This window comes from Diceros bicornis, chromosome 1, assembly GCF_020826845.1.
Source record: "Diceros bicornis minor isolate mBicDic1 chromosome 1, mDicBic1.mat.cur, whole genome shotgun sequence".
NCBI lineage: Eukaryota > Metazoa > Chordata > Mammalia > Perissodactyla > Rhinocerotidae > Diceros > Diceros bicornis.
The window spans coordinates 92925136-92946706 of NC_080740.1; the positions used below are offsets into that span (position 1 = coordinate 92925136).

General features: G+C 43.9%; 1 protein-coding gene across 4 annotated transcripts in view; it reads right to left on the reverse strand.

The window, feature by feature from the left end:
* Positions 1–102: 102 nt before the first annotated feature.
* The window catches only part of RNF130 (ring finger protein 130), a 99273-nt gene continuing 77804 nt past the window's right edge, over positions 103–21571 (reverse strand). For 3 of the 4 annotated variants that reach the window (XM_058548155.1, XM_058548135.1, XM_058548161.1), the window contains 5 exons: positions 21122–21204; positions 12870–12966; positions 10224–10428; positions 6862–6955; positions 103–287 (listed from right to left, as the gene is read on the reverse strand). In XM_058548155.1, the coding sequence (XP_058404138.1) occupies positions 272–287; positions 6862–6955; positions 10224–10428; positions 12870–12966; positions 21122–21204 (495 nt within the window). In that variant the 3' untranslated portion in view covers positions 103–271. The remainder of the gene's footprint in view (positions 288–6861; positions 6956–10223; positions 10429–12869; positions 12967–21121; positions 21205–21571) is intronic. The other variant, XM_058548144.1, reaches the window with a different exon arrangement.

Sequence of the window (21571 nt, forward strand, 5' to 3'; positions counted from 1 at the left end):
GCATGTTCTGTCTCTGAAACACAGAGAAATGAAATTTGGGTGTGTGACCTCCAAATCAGCCTTCCAAACATAAGTGGGCGAATAATACTCAACAGCACAGTGTTTTTTATTTTATTATTTATTTTAATACAAAGCTTTGGCATTAGCAATTTTATGAAAAAATAAAATGTACTAAAAATAAACGCTTGTGTGGCATGATTGGTAAATGATGCACAAAAATAGGTTCTTTTTTCCTTCAAGGCAATCAGTCAGAAAGCAGTTTTTTTCTTCTTCAAAACCATTCTACCCTATGGAATAAAAGGAGAAAAGACAAGTCAAGAATTAGTTAAAGGGTAGTTGTCGAGGTTTTAAAATAACAGAGAAAATGATCCTACATGAAGGGTGGCCTGGGGCTGTCCCCAACCACCCCAGCCCTACCTGGTTAAAGCCATTAGCACTTTCCTGAACTCAGCAGCTTCAGACCTGTGGTCAAGTGGCTCAGTCACCTTTGAAGTGTGTTAGGACTTCCAAAAGGAATGCAGGGAAAAGTACAGGCTAACAGTATCTTGTTTAAAAAAGGAAGGACAATTATACAATTTACAACTTTTCCTGGTTTGAATACATGTTCTAAATGCTGAGTGTCCTGAAATCTGTAGCTGTTGTCTTTAAAATATGCTCCCCCTTCATACCTCACACAACAATGTCATTATTTACTCTGAAATAAGATTTGAAGAGTAGACACTTCCAGGGTTATATGGCTCTAAAGGAATTCCCCAGATTTTGTGTGTGTGTGTCCAAATCAGGTGCCTGAAGGTACTTGAAAGTCTTTCAAGGTTTCCTGCGCTGCCCCCAGGCTAACGCTACCCCCAGGCTAACGCTACCCCTCTGCAGCCTGGCCCCACGGGACACCCCGGTTTCCTGAACCCCTGTATAGTCTGGTTCACTTCCACAGTTTCCAAACCTTCACTCCTGCTCTCTTCTCTGTCACCTGCGTTCCAGACCCAGATGTCAGACCCTCTGCGGCGATCACAGGGCTCTCCAGCATCGTTTGATTTCCTCTCCTCCCCATCGCCTCGACTTCCTCTTGCACCTCTCTATTGCCACCTACCGTATCTACCTGAAAGCCTGAGACCTTACCCACTGTTTACAAGCATCAAGTCCAAATTCTGTAGTTGCCCACTGCCATCACTACCGACAGCAGACACATCAAACCACACCACTCCCTGAACCTGCTCTGCTTTTTCCTCACTTTACGCTCTAATTATGCCCAGCCTGGTGTCGAAGTCACTCCCTCCAGGAAGCCCTTCTCAACTCCCCCAAGGCAAAAGTGGCAGTTCCGGTGTCTGTGATACTGAGTGGCTGTGCTCTTTCACACTGTGCTTGGTCCACAGGCACCACCGCCTCGCTCTCCCATCCCTTCCACGTACATGCAGCGCACTGCACAGTGCAGCCCCTTCCTCCCCAGTGCTCCTGGCAGGCCAGGGCCTGGAGCCTAGAGAGCGTGGGGGAGATGAGACCTAAACGATGCCATTCACATAAAGCTCTACACTTTACTGTAGTTTATATTTAAGATAACACATTGTTTTCCTCAGAAAACTGGATATTAAATATAATTTCTGTATCTAATATACATCTAATATATATATTTACAATATATTGATGGGTGAAATAAGATTTTTAAAGTTACTTTATTTTGCTGCCTTTCTAAGCAATTATAAACAACTAATGCAGCCATAACATTAAAGGTACTTCCGAAAAATAAAAAAACGACCACTGCCAAAGACAGTACAGAAGTCCAATCAAAGGTCCCTGCAACCTCTAATCCTCTGTTCTCATGGTTTTAGGAAACCAAATTTTCCTTCTTTAGCCACAGTATTTGGAGGCCTGCAATGGCTCCCTGGAGAAGTCCAAGACAAGCAGTGTAAAGGAAAGAGCTGGAACCAGAAATCCTCGGCATGGATCCCATGCCTTTCTTCCTACGGCCTTTCTCGGGGGTCACTGAGAGCCTCTGTGCCCCAGGTGACCCTTCTGTGTACAAATGTCAGCTCAGAGTGGCTAAAAGGAGAAGTAAATACTAAGAGGATTCATTATCAAACTGGGAGCAAACTAAAATCTCTGCTGGCAGAGCTCCAAGAAAGGCTGTCTCAGGAAAATAAAACACAATCAAAGACAGGTGTTAGTGTGAGCAAAAGGTATTAGATTGAGAACCAGAAATTCAAAATTTTTTCGATCAGTGTTTCTCAAACCTTAGGCTGCGATCTATTAATGGATTGTGAACTCAATGCAGGAGCTCATGACCAGCATTAACAACAACAACAACAAAAGTATGGAGAAGAACAGATCAGTGAAGACCGCATGTAGCAAGGAAAACATGAAACTTCTGTTTCAGCTATACCTGTGAGAGCACTGGGTCACAATGCAAAATGTATTTCTTAGGGTGAGAGATGGTAAAATTTAAAAAACACTGCTTTTGATACTTAAGGTTCTAAAAAAGGCAGCCAGCAGAGAACCCAACTCCTCTCCTCGGGCTCTGATCTCTCCTAGGAAGGGACCACCTAGGACAGACAATTCAAGAAGGACTCAGAACTGGAAGAAGTCTTAGACTTCCACCTGACGCAGGATCTGCCTCTGAACAGCTCCAGCCTTGTAGCTTCTGCCTGAATAAGCAGGTCCTGGTAAGCTCACTAGCTTTCAAGACATCCTATGTCATGGACGGACAATTCTGACTGGCAGAACGTTCTTTCCTACCTTAAGTGGAAATATACCTCCCTATAGATGTCTCAGGAGCTCCAGAACTACACGGTCAGTATCACCCTCTGTATGCACTGGTTAGGCATCACGGGACTACTATGAGTATTAAATGCGGCAGTGTGGGTAGTGACACAGCCCAACACAGGAGTAAGTTCTTGGTAGGCACCCGATAAACAGTAGCCATTCTCATCTTTGGGAGTCCTTCAAATACCTGGAGACACCTCTCACATCACCTCAGTCTCCTCTTTTCTAAGCTAAGCATCCTCAAGACATCAAATGATTATGTTTCCAGACCCTTTTATATTGAGATACGTCAATGGTCCTCTTCAAGAGTCTGAGCAGAACAATTCAGAAATACTGAGTAGAGAGTAAATAGAAACATCAATTCCTTTGATATGGTCTATAAATTTCTACCACTACACCTCAGAGGAGGACAGCTCACGAGGAACACTGGTGGTCACAACTGAAGCCTCCTGACCTGCTGCAGAGCCAGGGCTTCTTGGTCTTGGGTTATGCCTCAGGATTTCACATTTGTTTCATTTATTTCATCATGTTAACCACATCAAATTCATTTCCTCCCACTGAGACTGTTCTGAATCTTGAACATTTGGGCTACTCTCCTCTGCAAATCTTAGGACATGATATCTATGAATTAGAATCTAGGAACTGAGACAGGGTTGTAGAGGACAGCTAGCTGAACCTGCCATGCCACTCAATGTCTCTCCTACATCACCCACGCATCTTATAACTTTTTCCTCAACTAAAGACAACAATGAAAATATATACTTTCCTTATGTTAAGGGAAAAACAGATTGACACAAACATAAGCTGGTAAGTGCTGGGATTTAACAAAGTTTATTTGTATAATAAAGTAGAGCAGAAAACCTCCTTTGGGAATTGAAGTTTAATAACTTTGCTTTAGGTACTAAGAAATAGAGGTATAAGAAGCTAATATGTATAAATATATTTACCTTGCACTTATTTGCGTCTTTGACTACTATCCTGTTTATATCTGCAGTCTCAAAATTCATTAGATTTGTTTGTGTTAAAAAAATTTAAGCACAATTAGTCATGGTTGAGTACTTCAATAGTATTTCATCACAATAGAAAGGGAGTGACTCCAGACACGTGGACTTCTGACTGGCTTCTGAGTTGAGCCGATGGCATCACGCCCGGGATGGAGGTGCAGAGCCGGGGGGGGGGGGGGGCAGAGGAGTGCTTTCACCCCTAGCGGGGCAGCAATCCACACACTGCGGGGAGGCCTGGGCCCACCTGAGTTCCACATGCTTGCTCTTACTCTGGCCTATACTGCTTCATCTTACCCAGAGGGTCTCACCAGCGGCTACAGTGGGTCAAGGTCTTGCTGAAATCACACTATACTAGTTCAGTGTTAACTGTCAGAAACGTAAACTATAATAGTAGGCAGTGTGCGCAGACGTGAAGTTTACTTTCTAGACAAATCACTAACATGTGAAAAGATGGAATCTATTTATATAGAAGACTATCTTACAAATGGATGAGGTTACCTAGAAAATTAAAACAGAGCAATTAAATTTAAAAGGCGATCTCATTTTGGCTGTAAGTTTTTGGTAAAGCCAAAAAGGGAAATAAGATGGATTTCAAAGAATTCATTAATGAAGAATAATTAAATTTTTTGCTAAAATAAACATTTCTCTGGAATTAAAATCACATAAGAATTTTTCATCAATGTTTTTGGGAAAGAGATCTTGAGTAAGAGTTGACTATTATCTTTCTTTCATTCCCTACAATTAAAACAGCCTTTAAAAAAATTAAGTAATTGAAGTTATAAAAAAAACTCAACGCACAAAAGCACAATAGGAAAAAAAAATCACCCAAAATTCTACAAAATTAAGATAATCACCATTAATATTTTGGTACCATCCTTTCATGCATCCATATGTGTGTACACACACACACACACACACACACACACACACACACACACACTTTCTCTCTCTCTAAATGGGATCATGAAAATCTTCCTTCAGAGTGGTTTCGACTGAAGGCACAGAAATAATATCAAATGAACAACTGCAGTATCAACCTTCCATGAAGGCCAATGGGAGAAGGGTTGGACTAAGACATGGATCTAAGATCTATGACTTAGATCTAAGTCATGCAGGCATTTATGCATGGAACTGAAATATTACTTTGATTTCTAACAGGTAACATGTCTACTGAGCATTCTCTAAAATATCTGATACATGAACTGAGCATCTGCAGATTCTGAGTGGCAGCAAGGTGACCACTAAATTACTTAATAGGTCTCTGAAAGTGCCAAGGGGGCTGCTACTCGTTGTGATTGGTTTTTGCTCATTTGTGGAGATTTTAAGAAGTGGGCTCACATGGTCATCTAGCCTGATGGGTCAGTATGGGAGTAAGCAAAAGAGGTGATTGTAGGCAAAATAAATTATTTCCCCCCGAATTGAGGTTTGAATCATAGGCACTCACAGAGCTCCTATGAATCTGTTTTCTATTTCATGGAAGAAAATTAAATTCATTTGCCAAATGATGAAGGCAGACGGCCATCTTACTCACAGGACTCTGAAGGGATCTCAGCAGACTTGTTGGCTGACATTTATTAAGCACTTACTATGTACCAGGCACCGTGCTAAGCACTTTATGCGCTAATTCTCACAACACCCCTACGACGTACTCCTACCATTATCCCTGTCTTGTGGATGACTAGAATGAGCTCAGATCAATAAAGCTGCCCAGGTCTCATAAGCAAACAATGGAGGAGCAGGGAGTTAAATCCAGGTACGTCTGACTCTAGAACCTGAGCAGTTAACACTGTGCTAGGTGAAGTAAAACTGCATCAGGTGGGCTCAACAGAAGCAGCTAGTTGTAGACGTGCTGGATGAGGGCTGAAGAATGCCAACTGACCATGACATCCTCCCAACAGGTAACAGGTCAGGGATGCCAAAGGGCACTTCTTAACAAGTATCTAGCCGACAGATCAGGTAAGAGGGAATAAAACCAAGTCATTAGAAGTGGAGGTTACTTGCCCATTGTTTCTACAGCTGGACAACAGGCATTCAATGAAACCAATTACATGAGCTTGGTTGGTTATTATTAATCAATTAAAACGCCAGGACATAACTGAATATGGAGAGCACAGGAATTCCACCTGTACCCATTTAGGTTCAAATTTGGGCAGTGTCCCAGGGTTGCTTTCATCTCAAATTAGTTTTCACAAATACTGGTAAAAGAAAGGACTGAATAATATCCTACAGTAAATGTCCCAAATTTAAAATACAACAAATAAAACCAAAAAATCTTTTCTATATCTTACTGCTGTGGAAAGCTACTCTTAGAAAATCACTGGATTAAAATGAACCTTAACAGTCATCTGGCCCAATTTTCCATCCTCTGAAAAACCTCCTACCTACAGCAGCCCTGACGGTAACATCCGGCTTCTGCCTGTCTTCCCAGCCCTGCTTACTCCCACTCCCACGGCAGACCCCCTCCCTGGTAAGCAGCCTCGCTACAGATGTTCTTCCTTTTACTGAGGTGAAACTTGTCTTCCTGTAACTTTCCCTTTTGCCCTCATTTTGCCCCATGGAAATATAGTTTTACACTGATTCTCTTTTCCCCCAACAATCTTCCTAATATGTGGAAACAGCAGGTCTTCCTGAATGCTTCTTTCTTGTGGGCTAAACATCCAAGTCACTGTCCCTTGACCACAGGCCCAAGTGCCTACATTCTGCCAAAAGCTAAGTGTCTAAGACTCCAGGTAAAGTGTGATGAGCACCCAGTGAAGGGGGACTCCTGTCAATGATCAGGACATGGACATTCTTCACATCCTAGAACTCTACTGGTTCCCTTGGCAGTTGCATTACATTGGTGATTCACTCTAAGCTTCTGGCTAAGGAAAGCCCCTAGATCTTTTCTCAAGTGACCTGTTGTTGCTGAGCAAGGTGAACTCCCAATCTGTGTTACTGATTAAAAATATATGTTGGTGAAATAAATTATTTTGCTAGGTATGATCCCATCAGGATCAGTATGAAACTGGTGGAAGCTAATTCTCACCGTCTTTATGAAAATTACTCTACACATTTTCTTGGGATCATCTGGCACATGCAATCCAAAAAATAATTTGTTACTTACTCATTAGCATTCAAGCTAGCTGTGGCTCTGATGATCATGTAGCAGAGCGTGAGGGCACTGAGGAGGCCAAAACTGGCAATAATAAACCACTCTTCTGTTGACAAAGGAAAGGGAGGAAATCACTCTGGGGAGAAGGCTTTAAGTCAAATCGATGTCAACACTTCCCTCAAATGACACGAAGCAGACGTCAGCGGAGGTGTAAGCCAAGACTGGCCCAAGGAAGTGAAGCAGGAGGTTTGCCACAGAGCTACTAACTGGAGAAGGTTAGTGGAAATAGTGGTGAAAGCTGCAAGGGAGAAAGGAAGGCTTGGCCCAAACGTTTCTTCCAGTCAAGGTCCTAAGGTTTGTGAGGAGTGTGGCCACCAAAAAGTGTGTAGTACAATATGTATGTAAAATTGCACATGGAGGTAGGTTTTTTAATTGTTAATTTAAATGACAGTAAAGTGGACTAGCCATACTTATAACCTTTCCCTCTTCAATCTGTCACTTCTGCATGGCTGTGTCACTCATTCTTAGAGAAAGGCTTAGAAATATGGAGTAGTGGTTCCCAAAGGTCTGTGGGTACTCCAAGCAGTCCACAGGCTGGCCTTCCATGGCACTCACATGTACATTCTTTTCTCTTATGCATGGGCTTACTTACAGTCTTTATTTTAAAAGGACATCTTATTGGTGTCTCCTGGAAAGGACCACCCTTCACAACCGCACTGCTGGGAAGCAGCACTGGCTGTTCCAGCTTTGTCAAGCAGAAGTAGGAAGGATGGGTGACTCACAAGGTACTTGGCCCATCAAAGAGTTGAAAAATCTCTGGTACATAGAATGCTAAGGGTTTTTATCTAGTCTCTTTCTAGATCTAGGAGGTCAGTTAGTATTTTCCCATAACTTTTCAAAGTCTGTATTGTCAAGGTAACATTCCAAAGACAATGTTTACTGAGAACCTCAAAAATACCCTGAGAACCCATCTGACTTTCTAAAAAGTCTTAACTATAAACCATTTCCTAGAGTATAGACTAACTAAGGCTGGTGTAACAAAGTGTTACACAATAAAATTCCCTATATATCTGCAATAAGGCAGAGAGAAAAAATTTATACTTCGAATGCCAAATGTTTATGTGCAAAACCTGAGTGTAACATGGGTGTTTCTCAGTCTGGTTTCCATGAATCCTACAACTATGCAAAACTGTGTGTGCCAAGGAATTTTTCTAGAAAAAGGTTATTATACTTTCATTGGACTTTAAAGGTGGAAATCTCCAAAAGGTTAAGAAGAGCTGTTCTTCAGGATTCCAGGATGCTGAGTTATTCTATGAGCACTTCTCTGCCCACCTTGGTTCATATTATTAAAATGCTTTGCAAACTCCTTCTTTTTGGGGTAAGAGTGCAGCCACTGCTTCTTGGATTACAAATTTCTCATTGGTAGAGTGAGTTTATAAGGTTTTTATTTAAGTCAAAATGAACATTCAAGAATCCATACAATATCCACCATTTTTACTCACATATATTTTAAGTTCAGAAAAACATATACTGGCATTTAAAAAAATTAATGAACTGGTCATCAATATCAAGAAGCTCAATACAGCATTCTTTCTTCTTTTTTTTTCAGACTTTTTATATATGATAAGCAGACTAACTTTTAGAACTTCAATTATATCTATGTTTCCAAATTTTGAATATACCATCCACATATTTGTGGCATTTCAGTTATAAAAACTAGTAACCAAAAAGAAGTAAACACCATCAAGTAAATACCCACTGGGCCCAGGGGTATTTTAGCAGCCATCCACTGCAGCCGGGGTCTGGTTGCCTCTGTCCTCCCTGCGTGTATTAGCACAGTGCCTGGCACACAGTGGATGCTGGCTGAATGCACTGTAGTTGCTATGGCACTACAGGGCTTTGAGGGAAAAGCAGAGGTAGCTTTGGTCTAATTCAACTACATGAATTTCATTTATTAACGTGTAAATTCTGCTAAAGGTGAGTAATTTGCTACATGAAGTAGTATTTTTTATCATTAAAACATAAGATTTTGAAAGGACATTTCCATATGAAATATAATAGGGTCACTACATAATGTAGTCATAGGTGCTCAATGAATGTCTATCAATGAAGGACCTACAAACACTCAGTAATACACAACCAACCTTGATCTCCTTTATTACTACTAGACCAACTCTAAAAATCTAGACCATAAAACCTAAATGCCAAAGCAGGAAAACATGAAATTCTTTTAAAACAAATCATTGGGAAAAGCTAAAAAATGAGTCAGACTATATCAAAGAATAGCTTTACTTATTTTATAACTGAATGACGTCTCCTTGAGTTTGGGCAAATGGTAGGCTAAAACCTGGGAAATCATTTTCTAATAATACTTTTTGGTTGGTTAAATACACAGATACTTCAACTGAACAGACCACACGAGTCTTTCTGTATGCTGGGAAACATCTTCTGTAACAGCGTTACCCCTTTGACGGATCCCTGAGTTAGGCGAGTCCCATGAGGCTTTGGGCTACAAGTTACAGGCAAGCAACAGCATGTACTGGAAGAGGCAGCACCAGAGTGGTGACAGGAAGATGGGGTGAAGGTTGTTAGACGAAAATAACACGTAAAGAATGGAACTGAAGAAAACAACTGGCTTGTTACGGGGTTATGCCCACAGGGCCCATACACATGCCTGTCAGCCCACTCACACCGTTCTGAGGGATGGCCATCAAAACACTCGGAGCGTTTCTTCTCTTCTCATCAACAGTTCAACAACCATGACATTCATAACTAGCCCAGAGCATTTTTTAAGGCAGACTACTCTTTGGCTTTTCTCCCACCTAGTGTACAATTATACCAAAGAGCTAAGTGCCAAGATACCAAATTTCATAAAAAGTGCAAAATAAAGTGAGCAGCAACAGGCCATCTCAACTGTTCCTAAAGTTGTGGGTTTTTAGGTTCAAATTCTGGATTACTTTTTCACTAGGTTGCCTGCAGCCTGGGAGCTAGAGCACACAGGTGCTCAGTTATACCACATACCCGAGATGCTGCCAATGCCCCGCGTCACACCTCAGCACAACCCTTTCACGCGCCCGTTCGCAGTGCAACCATTTCAAAACAGGTTTATAGACGGCTACTAAGACAACCCTCTGAACAACTACTCGTCAAATGGCAGCTATTCCTATTATAATTACACACAAATACACAAGCTCCTTATTGTAAAGAAAGTTTCATCACTCCAAATATCTGTTTTAACAAAAAAGTCCCCACTGCTCTCTCGGTTACAGACTAAGTCACTGTCCTGGTGACTGCCTCACCTCTCCCTGGAGCAGTCACCACACACCAAACACGAGCAGCAGATCTGCCTGCGCCCAGCCACAGGGCCCACTTACTTGTTACTGCAATGTTGATCTCCCCCGCTCTGGGCGTGAGCTCCCCATCCTGAGGAAGAGGCGAGATCCCCGAAGTTCGAAGTGGCTCAAGGCCAAGGGAGCTGTCGCTGCCAAGGTCACCCAGGGCTGATCTTCGGTTAACTGCTTGGGTTCTGGTGAGCCTTTCCATGTCAAATGCTACGTTATCAGTACATGGCAAATTTGGCTGCAAAACAGTTCGGATTGAAAGTACTTGTAAGAATAACAAATCCTTTTATAAAATTCTAAATGTTTGACACCCTGTTGAAGATTAAGTTTTTTCCATGTGAATTCCTCTCATTTCTTTCCCCATCTACCCTTACTACTCTCACCCAAGCTTTTCTTTACAAGAGATGATATCCTCCCAAAGGAAAACCAAACTCCACCGCAGAACTAAGAAAACTGGATACTTCATCTTTATACAGAAATGACAACCTTCTGTGGACCACGGCCCACAGGCAGAGGGATTTACTATCATTAGTGTAAAGCTGACAAACAGCAAAGTTTATCACTTTGGCTCTGACGTTAATGCTAGGTGATAGCAGATATCATAAAATACCCCTTTCCTCCTATCAACTGCTCTGTAATGCCCCATTTATCTAGTAGTCAGTTTTTAAATATCTTCTGCCTTTAAACACAAGTAGAACACCACTACCTTTAAACACAACCAAGAGCAGACCAATGTTGAAAAGACTTCAAAACTGTAAAAACCTATCTATTTCAAAACCTAAGCATCTACTCCTGAAGGAGAGGATTAGAGCTGCCTTGGGAACAAAGCCTACCAACCAGAGCGTGGATATGAAAGTATTCTGATTTAACAATATGGACATGTGGTTTCCCTAGCAACCTTCGGTTCTCTTAGCCGACAGCAGACAGCATAGTAGAAGCAGAGCTGCGATGGATGGCTGAGAGAAGCTCACGCACAGAGAAGTGAGAGCCTGCCAAACCCAGACAATGGCTTCCTGGACAAAAGAGTTCTGTTCTACAGCCCAGTTAAAAAAAATATAGCACCATGTACCGTGTAATAACTGATACTTATAATGACAACCATTAGAAGAGGTTTATTATGTTTTTTATATTCAAGGAACCATGGTAGCTTGTAATACATTTTAGAAGGATTTTCATTAAAAACAAAAAAAACCAAACAACAACCAAGAAGGCTGGAGGCAACAAAAGAGGCTAAGTTAATATGTTCCAAAGTGTCTACTACGTGCCAGACACTCTATGCGAAACCCCTCAAATGGGGGTGACTTTGCCCCCCAAGGGACATTTGACAACATCCGGAGACATTTTTGATTGTGTGACTGGGCCGTCATGCTGCTGGCACTTAGTAGCAGAGGCCAGGGATGCTGCTAGAAAGCCTGCAGTGCATGGGATGCCGCCACCAGGAGGAATGATCTAGCCCAAAGTGTCAGTGGAGCCGAGGTGGAGAAACCTGTGTTCAAGTACGACGTCCCTCATGTGAGCTCTGGAGATGGAGGGTACAGCGGGTGTTACTGCCCAACTGGACTGCACCTAAACCGCCATCTGATTGCATATTTCCTTTTTTTTTTTGTGAGGAAGATCAGCCCTGAGCTAACATCTATGCCAATCCTCCTCTTTTTGCTGAGGAAGACCAGCCCTGAGCTAACACCTATTGCCAATCCTCCTCCCCTTTTTCCCCTTTTTCCCCCCAAAGCCCCAGTAGATAGTTGTATGTCATAGTTACACATCCTTCTAGTTGCTGTATGTGGGACGCCGCCTTAGCATGGCCTGACAAGGAATGCGTTGGCACGCGCCCAGGATCTGAAACTGGGCTGCCAATAGCGGAGCACGTGCACTTAACCGCCAAGCCACAGGCCGGCCCCCTGATTCCATATTTCAAGCAGGACTACTTAGAGCTTCTTTGGGCTGCAAAGCTACAATGACCAATTCATCTGTTGGCTCAAACAAAACTTTTTGCTCTATAAGGAGATTATTCATTCACTCTTTTTTGAGACCAGAAAGTATTTTATTTTCCTCTAAAAAGCAGTAATCCTGGGTATCTACGTCTCTTAAGGAAGAAACTGCAGGAAGTCTCCAAGGTCCTTACTCAGCGTGGACTCGCCCGCGAGAGCTGCAGTACTCTACGAGGTGTGCAACCAAAGCCCTGCCAGGCTGTCAAAGGCTGGTCCAGGGCCGGCACCACCCGCCTTCACTGCCTGCAACTTACCAATGCCCAGGAGAGCAAAGCCAAATCCAAGAGGAAGGAACACAGGTGATAACACAGTTTTACACTGTGCTGAATGTAGAAAAATTTACTACTGGACCACAGCCAAGTCTATATTCTATTCATTTTTTTTTAAAAAACAGATACTGGAATAAAGGAAAATCACATTCTTCTCTCTACCTCAGTTCTTCATCACACACCCACAACCTAAAAGAAGCAGCTTTAAAGTGGACTAGGACAGTTCTTCTATCTTCTCTTCCAGGAGTTCCCTGAGATGGGCTGGACTTCAGGTGTTCTGGAAGAAAGGCACTGCTGGACTAACAGGCTGTATGGCAAAAGAAGCAGCGTTTTCTCATGAGACTTAACCATGTACTTGTGCTATGTTATGTTATACTTAGAGATGATACCACACAAAACTAGTAACAAAATAGGAAACATACCACAATTCCTAGGGCCTTCAAAATATTAAGTTTGCACATAGGACAGGTACAATGTTCACTAAGCCAGGGATCCACGCACGATTTGTGGAAAACATGCCTATAAAAAAATGGAGAATTGTATCACAAATTATATACTGAAAAACTGTTTCGCCAAAATCAAAGAAATGAAATTTTTAGTTAGTCCGTTTTCCCCTCTTTTAGGACATATTCACAAGGTCCAAGAGATAAATATCAGGGATGGATGTATTAAAAGACAGCTGGCAGAGAACTGAACCCAATCTTATAGTGACAGCACTGTATAATGAGATCGGAGAAGCAGTATTTGGCTGTTTGGTCTTTTTATTCCACCAAATTCCAAAAATGATTTGAGGAAATTTATTAAGAATGAAGATAATGAATCATACCCTAATAAATCAGTTATGTTTTCTATAATAGCTAAAGTAGAAAAGCAGAATTTCAAAAAGATATTAAACAAGGGTTAACTGGAAACAGCTCTCTGTATAATTATTCATTAGTTTCATGGACCTCTATTTAAATGTTATTTAAAACATTGTTTAAAAAGACTTCTAAGCTACCTATATTAAATGTTTGTAAAAGTTACAGGAGATTTGGGACTATTTTTAGGGATGACCTGTGCTTAAGAATCAGTTAACACTTAGCTGGCAGTTTTCAGCTAAATGTTAAACTGAGAGAGAGGATGGGTGATTTTCTCTCATTCAGGAGAGTAGAAAGTTGCATTGTCGGGACTAGAAATAAGTCAGTCATGGAGGGATTTGCATTCTTATAAAAGAAACCTGTGCCCTTTAGAAGTGAGAAAAGACTTTGAGGGAGCTGCAGAAATAATTTCTCAAGCACCCCCCCTAGCAGCCCTGAGAAGCTGAAATGAAGCCACAGGGAAGCCCCAGAGTCCTGGCCAAACAGGGCAAGGGGCAGGCGCCAGGATGGACATTCCAGCACCTCTGGAGGAACAATATAGTCTGAGTCTTGAGATAAGATCAAAGAAATTTTGAGAAAGATACCAAACTGAACCATGGTATGCCTTTAAAGCTTTGTTAATTTATAACATATATAGCTGGCTAAAAGTGCAGTTTTGATATAAAAAAGACGTCTAGAAAACTCATTGTTTTAATTGGGATTTGGAAGAAACATTTGTGCTTACAGTTTCAACCTGAACAATACATACCCACCCACCTGTCACCACTTAGTGGCCTGTACCCATTTCTTTGCGGTAAGAATAAAGATCTTGAAGACTGAACTAACAAACTAGTCTGAAGACTTGCAGATAATGCATGAACCAGAACCTCAATATCCTTGAAGGCTTTTATATAAGGGATGGAAGTCATCAAACCATCAGCGAGACTTAACTCATTTCATACACCTAAGGCACCGTCACGTCTGCTTCTTGTTCCTTGTATCCTCGTATGAGAGTGCTCCAGTAGGGAGATGAAGGCCTCCTTACTACAGGGCGCCACTGAGGGGGCATTCTCAGAGTGCAACTGGCAACTGTGCCAGCGTTGGCTGTAGTCTAACAAAGACCAGCACAAGGGTTTTAATTCCTTTTGGGGACACACACCCCTTTAGGGTCTGACATAATGACACATCTTCCCCTTGAGAGGGGCACCTGCCTCATGTCTGGCATGTTTTCAGAAGGCCCATGGACCGCTGAGGGTTGGGTCAGTGCTGGGGGGGGCAGGTGGCTGGGAAGCTGCTCTAGGCCAGTTCTACGTAGGGTAGACGATGGACTTTGGCCAGGTGACAGAAGAGATAAGGTTTTGTGATCCCTGAAGGGGCCGCTTTAGTGTGGGGGGGTGCTGACTCTCCCCAGCTGTCTGTGGAGACCGTGGTCTAAGCCAGCAGCAGAGCCTGGGGGGCAGTGGTGTGGCTCTGGCCCTGCCACTCTCACCAGCGTTCCTGCTTTCCCCTTTTCTTACTGTCCTGCCTTTCTTTTCCATTACTGGTTATTCAGAAAGAACAAAATGGTATAATCCCATATTTAATTTTTAAAGCTGCATGAGTTGAGTGTTCTCTGCTTATCTGTTCCTTTAACCTTAGTTATAAATGGATTTTTCTTATGTTGGGGTTCTTAACTACTTCCTTGTAGGCTTGTTGATCTAAAAGGACGTGTTGGCCCCTGCTGTGGGCACTGTAATGAGGGACCACAAAGACTAACTGGTCCTCAGGGACAAACTGACAAAGGCTCCCTTCCTCAGCTGACTCAAAATCCGAAAAAAATATTTCTTCCTTTAAAAAAACCTCTTCGGGACTGGCCCCGTGGCGTAGCAGTTAAGTGCGCATGCTCCGTTGCTGGAGGCCCGGGTTCGGATCCCGGGTGCGCACTGACGCACCGCTTGTCAAGCCATGCTGTGGCAATGTCCCATGTAAAGTAGAGCAAGGTGGGCACGGATGTTAGCCCAGGGCCAATCTTCCTCAGCAAAAAGAGGAGGACTGGCATCAGATGTTAGCTCAGGGCTGATCTTCCTCACACAAAAACAAACAAAAAAAACCTTTTCCTTTTGACTATCTGTCCACCCCACTGCTTTCTTACCCCAACCCCCAGCCCAGTCAGCTAACTGCCCTCCCTCCCACGCTAGCCCCTCTGACCGGACCATCTTTCCAGATTCCCCAACAGTCCAGCTGCTGCACCTCACCAGGAGACCATCAGTCTAATTGCTACAACACACCCCTCTCTTCTGAAAACAAAGCTGAACAACTTTTCTCTTGACCCACTGGCCCTCGTGACACAAGCCCACCGCTCTCCCTCGGGTCACTCCCTGCTGGAGTCGTGATAGGTAATCGGCCTTCCCTTGTTGCTTCTTTTCTTCATCACCATTCTCTTGACCCTCCTGCTTCTACCACCTCAGCTCTGTTTCAACAAGCTCGGTGGCCCTTCTCTTCCTCCTAGGCAAAGTCCTGCTACTACACTGTCTGAGCCTCGACCAACTGCCCTTCCCAGCTCCTTGCTGTCTCCTCTGAAAGCCACAGGGCAGGTAGGAGTGGGGAAGGCTCCCCGCGATCTACCTCGTGTGCTGTTTGGAGCAGTGAGTGAAAAACCGTACGCAGAATACTCAGAAAAGCACGCAGGACATGCGAATGAACGGGTATCATTAAAAACACACTCAACACATTTGTTCACATTTCCCACAATACCACAATAAATGGTCAGAACCCCTGAGCACACCTCAAGCCCCAGCACGCCCAGCACCAGAGGGCCTCCCACTACCCTGCAGGTGAATCACAAGCACCCAGGTGCCTCAGAGGGTGGCACAAGGGGCCAGCCAGACCTTCCCACTGTTACAAAAGACTCGAACAATAAAAATACACATAAAGCAGAAAAGGGCCCAACGTATTTCGGGCTCAGTAGTATACATGGATGGAAAGCAGGTGATGTGTTGAGGAACAGACAAAGGTAAAAAGGACCAGCATATCAGAGCTTCAACAAAGAAGTCCTTTATTCCTAGAAGAAATACTTTGGGATACAAAATGTGAAACGTATAGAACATAAAAGGAACAAACCAACAACAATGAAATACAGCGCCCTCCCCCCTTCCTACTTCCCACACGTGCCGTAGACTAGAGAGGGATCAGAACGGCGGCTGGGGGTGGGGTGAGGCATCTACACGGAAGGTGAGTTGCTTTCAAAGCTCTGCAGCCTCTGGGTGCCATGCAAGAACCTGGCAAACATAAAGGACCCAGGATTATTAAAGGTCAGAGACAAGCACTCCTTCCCCCTAGCTGGGACCGGCAGCAGATGCTGTGTAAACAGGCCCTCCCTCTGAGGTGGGGGCCTCACAGCAAAGCCTCAGCCCACAGCCAGATGACTGGCCCATTTGAGCCCCCAAAGTGGCTTCTTAGACACAACGTTTATCCAAGCTGCAGCATTCTACTTCTGAAAAGTATTTTCAACTACTAAAAAATTTTGTGGCTGACCTTTAAATAAGAGGTCTAAATAAGGTGACAGTTTTTCAGAGTCTAAGACGTGTTGGCTAACATCCAAAGGATGATCAACTGTAATCAACTGACAGAAGCAGGAGGTCCCAAAGCCATGCCAACTACCATCTGCACACAGTAAATGAACGTGACAGAAGAGGAGGGTAAAGGTCATGCAGCAAAAAGCCAGCAATCCACGAGAAGTTTGCCCTCTTTTTTTTTAATTTAATTAATTAATTTATTTTCCCCCCAAAGCCCCAGTAGATAGTTGTATGTCATAGCTGCACATCCTTCTAGTTGCTGTATGTGGGACGCGGCCTCAGCATGGCCAGACAAGCGGTGCGTCGGTGCGCGCCCGGGATCCAAACCCAGGCCGCCATCAGTGGAGCGCGCGCACTTAACCGCTAAGCCACGGGGCCAGCCCGAGGTTTGCCCTCTAAAGACAGAAAGTCTTAGTGCAGTCTCCAGAAAGGCTTGTTCAAATGACGGACAGAAAGACACAAAGTCACCTGGGCTTTTCTTCTTCCCTTACTCAGGTGAAGAAGGACCATGGGTGTGGATCCTTTCCAAGTCTGGCTGTGAAGGCGGAAGCTGGAAGGGAGTACTGGAGATGGGTTTGAAAGAGAACTGAAAACTGGAATTGGAAATGCTTGAGCATGACGAAATGAGCGGAGATGGAAAGAACAAAAACTGGAGGGAGCAGACAGTCAATAGCGCAAGGTCCCCGAGGAGGGGAGGACTGGCACAGAGGCCCACGTGGGAAGAGCACAGAATAAAGGACCCCTCGTCCTCCGTCCTGACAGGAAGGAAGGCGGGAAGGCTGCAAGGGTGGGTGTGGAGGCTTGGGGTCAGGAAGCTAAGAGAATTTCAACTATCTAATAGCTATTACTCTCTCTGTGAAGTTGATGGTGAAGTTATCTGCTGAGAGCGAGGAATAAACGGAAGAGTTAAGGTGTTTAAGGAGAACGAATACACCCAGAAGCACTGATGTGAGGGACAGGGCGTTCTGGCCAGGGAGAGAGAAGGGCCCTGGGCGGCGCTCCAGGCCCAACTGGGGTCCGTCAGAGCCCCACAGGAGGCAGGGAGGTAACAGACCTGCCAGGCAAGGAGAGCTAAAGGAAGACAGCAGAGTCACATCTTGGCTCAGTTTCAAAGACTCAGACACAAGACAAAGGGTAAGGTATCCCAGGCAGAGGGAACAGAGCCAGCAGCAGCAAGAGGCAAGAGTTAATCTCAAGGTGCTTCACAGGAATCCGCTGGGAAGAAGAGGCTTAGAGAAGGTTTGGAGTAAAGATGACCATGTGTGCGAAGCCATCCTCCAGGTCAGTGGTTCTCAAAGGGAGGCGTCTGTGTTTGTCACAGCTGTGTATGGGGTACTATTTGGCACCTACTGGTTGGAGCTAGGATACTGCTGAATATCCTGCAAGGCACAGGACAGCACACTCCCCCCAAAGAATTGTCTGCGCCCAAATGTCAACAATGCTAAGGCTGAGAAACCCTGCTCTAGGTCAAAAGTTGTCAACTTGGGTCCCACAGAGCATTGCTCAATGTGCAAAGTCAATTTTTACTATACCTGAGAATCATGCTGTTGCTACCACTTCAGTCAGGTGAGATGTTTTGCTGAGCAGGCTATGCAATATAGTTTAGAGAAAGCTACAACTTATTGAGACTCAAGATATTAAGAGTAAGAAACATCAAACTGCTCCAAAGCAAAAGGGGAAGCATGATACACAGTCAGGGCAGGAGTGAGCAGTGCCCCAACCACAGGTGCAAAGAAATGCTGTTCAGTTTGCCAAAATTCTGATATTCAAATGCAAACCACAAACACAAAGGCTGAGACCACTCTTCTGGTGGCAGGTACAACCACAGAAATGGCTAAGATCAACCAAAGCTCGGGACCTCAATGGAGGGTGTGGCCTTGCAGCATCAGAATCACCCAGGTACTTAATAAAAAGAAACATGCCTGGGTTCCACTTGGGATGTGTTTCTGAAAGTATTCCACTGATTCTGATGCACAGTCAGGTTTGGAAAGCACTGTACTAAATTAAGAAAAAAGAGAACTCAAAATGAAACTTTGGGGGCTGGCCTGGTGGCATAGTGGTTAAGTTTGCACGCTCCGCTTTGGCAGCCCAATGTTCACGGGTTTGGATCCTGGGTGCAACCTACACACTGCTCATCAAGCCATGCTGTGGCGGCGTCCCATATACACAAAAAAAATAGAGGAAGACTGGCACAGATGTTAGCTCAGGGACAATCTTCCTCACCAGAAAAAAAAAAAAAAAAAGAAACTTTGGAAAAGCCAATGCTTAGGAGACAGGATGGGGAGCGAGCTCCCACAACAACCTGTTTCCTGCTGAGGCTCCCTGGCAAGACACTCTCATTTAGTAATAACCAGGAACGGATTGGAAGCCTTTGTTCTTAGGTCTCAGACAGTTCTGGGGGACCCTGGACTGAAACAGGAAGACAGAATTTGGAAAGACTCGGCTTCTTCCTGGTTACTCCGGTGTCAAAAGAAATCTGTGCAGGTGAAAACATTTTTTAAAAGCAGGGAACAGCTGATGATGCTTTATAACGCATCCTACTGATTCTTTTCCTAAATGGTATGTGTATTTCCTTCAGCCTCATATGTTTTAGACTGTAAGTGACTACAGCTGAAGAAAAACTGATTACATAATTTAATTTTCTATAGAACAGCTTGCATTGAGTTTTATAGATTTTCCTTTGTATGTAAACTAGAATGACTAGACTTCCAGAAACTTGGTTTTCCATTTCAGTACACGGAATTATTCTTTTTTTTTTTTTTTTATAATTTTATTTATTTATCCTTTTCCCCCAAAGCCCCAGTAGATAGTTGTATGTCAGAGCTGCACATCCTTCCAGTTGCTGTACGTGGGATGCGGCCTCAGCATGGCCGGAGCAGCGGTGCGCCGGTGTGCGCCCGGGATCCAAACCCGGGTCGCCAGCAGCAGAGCGTGTGCACTTAACTGCTAAGCCACGGGGCTGGCCCTGGAATTATTCTTAAGTTCTATGATTTTTTAAAAAAACAGAACTTTCTAGGCTCAAAATAGATTACTTTGTGAATAAGTAAAATAATACCAGTAGACTCATGGAGACAACTACTACTAATTATTTTATTCATTCACATGTTCTGCGTTATTATAAGGCTAAAGTTGTGTGAATGTTTTTAAATGACAGGGGAGAAGGAAGAGGAAAATTCTTTGATTTTAGGCTTCTCAATAGGTGGTTTCATATTCTTCCCATCAACACTCAGAACTGTGTATCTTAATGTTTCACATCCCCTAGCTTGGGATAGCACCTTGGGAGAAATCAACATGCTTACAAAGAAAATCTGCTCTTGTAGGGCACCCAAGTTCAGGTGAACACCCTCCTTTTGGAAGGAGGTATGTGGCTCTATGTAAGAAGCGCCAACATTAAAGGCAGACCTTCATACTGGCTCTGCCATTTCTGAATTTTGTGACTCTAGCACCTACTGTTGGCTTCACTATCCTCCACTGAACAACAGGGAGAAGAACACTAACCCTTTGACAGGAGAGAGAAACACAAATTGTATGGAGCAGAGCCCCTGACCAGGAGCAGGCACACAGCACACATCAGTCCTCCCCACTACGTACAACCCCGGTTCAGAAAAAGACTTACTCCAAGTCCCAGAGTTCTGCTACCCAGCGCCAGGTGGACACTGCTGAGGCTTTACTGGAGGGCCTAGTGATGCACTCTGATTTAAGGAGAGGAACGGTGGATAGTTCTGAAACCCATGGAAGTCAGGGAATTAAAAATTTTGTGTGTGTGTGTGAAGAAGATTAGCCCTGAGCTAACATCTGTTGCCAATCCTCCTCTTTTTGCTGAGGAAGATTGGCCCTGGGCTAACATCTGTGCCCATCTCCCTCTACTTTATATGGGACGCCTGCCACAGCATGGCCTGACAAGCGGTGCGTATGTCCACACCCGGGATCCGAACCTGCAAACCCCAGGCTGCTGAAGTGGAGCATGTGAGCTTAACCACTACACCACTGGGCTGGCCCCCAAAGAATTAAAAAGTTTTGACATTAACGATCTCAGGCTATGGATGTGTGCAGAGGTTGTGCCCTGTGTTTCTCCTATAGAGAAAGGCTTGTGCAATCAGTTCTGGCTGAGGGAGCATGGCTCACTGCTAACTCTAACTCCACTACGTGCACTATGCAGCTGGGCCTCTGCCTGCCAGAAAACCATGGGGTAGCTCTCGAAAGCAAGTGGGATACCCACTCTGAAAGGGAGACATAAAAACTACGTTAGTATCATTCTTTTTTAAGCAAAGGAAGTTGACATACTTGCAGGGGAGAATCCGGACAACATCATTCTGCTTATAGCTCTCTATGCAGACTGCACAATGATCAAAGTCTGGGTCTGTTTCCTGAAATGAAAAGCACAGGAACAAAGTCACACGCTAAAGCTAAAAGCACATAAATGGAGGAGATACAATCTAGCTAAAAATTTTCCTGTGACAACTATGGTAAACAAGGGATTACAGGGCCGGCCCCGTGGCTTAGTGGTTAAGTGCATGCGCTCCACTGCTGGCGGCCCGGGTTCAGATCCCGGGCGCGCACCGACGCACCGCTTCTCCGGCCATGCTGAGGCCGTGTCCCACATACAGCAACTAGAAGGAAGTGCAGCTATGACATACAACTATCTACTGGGGTTTTGGGGGGAAAATAACTAAATAAATAAAATTATTAAAAAAAAAAAGTGATTATAAAGTGAAAGCTTAAAAAAAATTAATG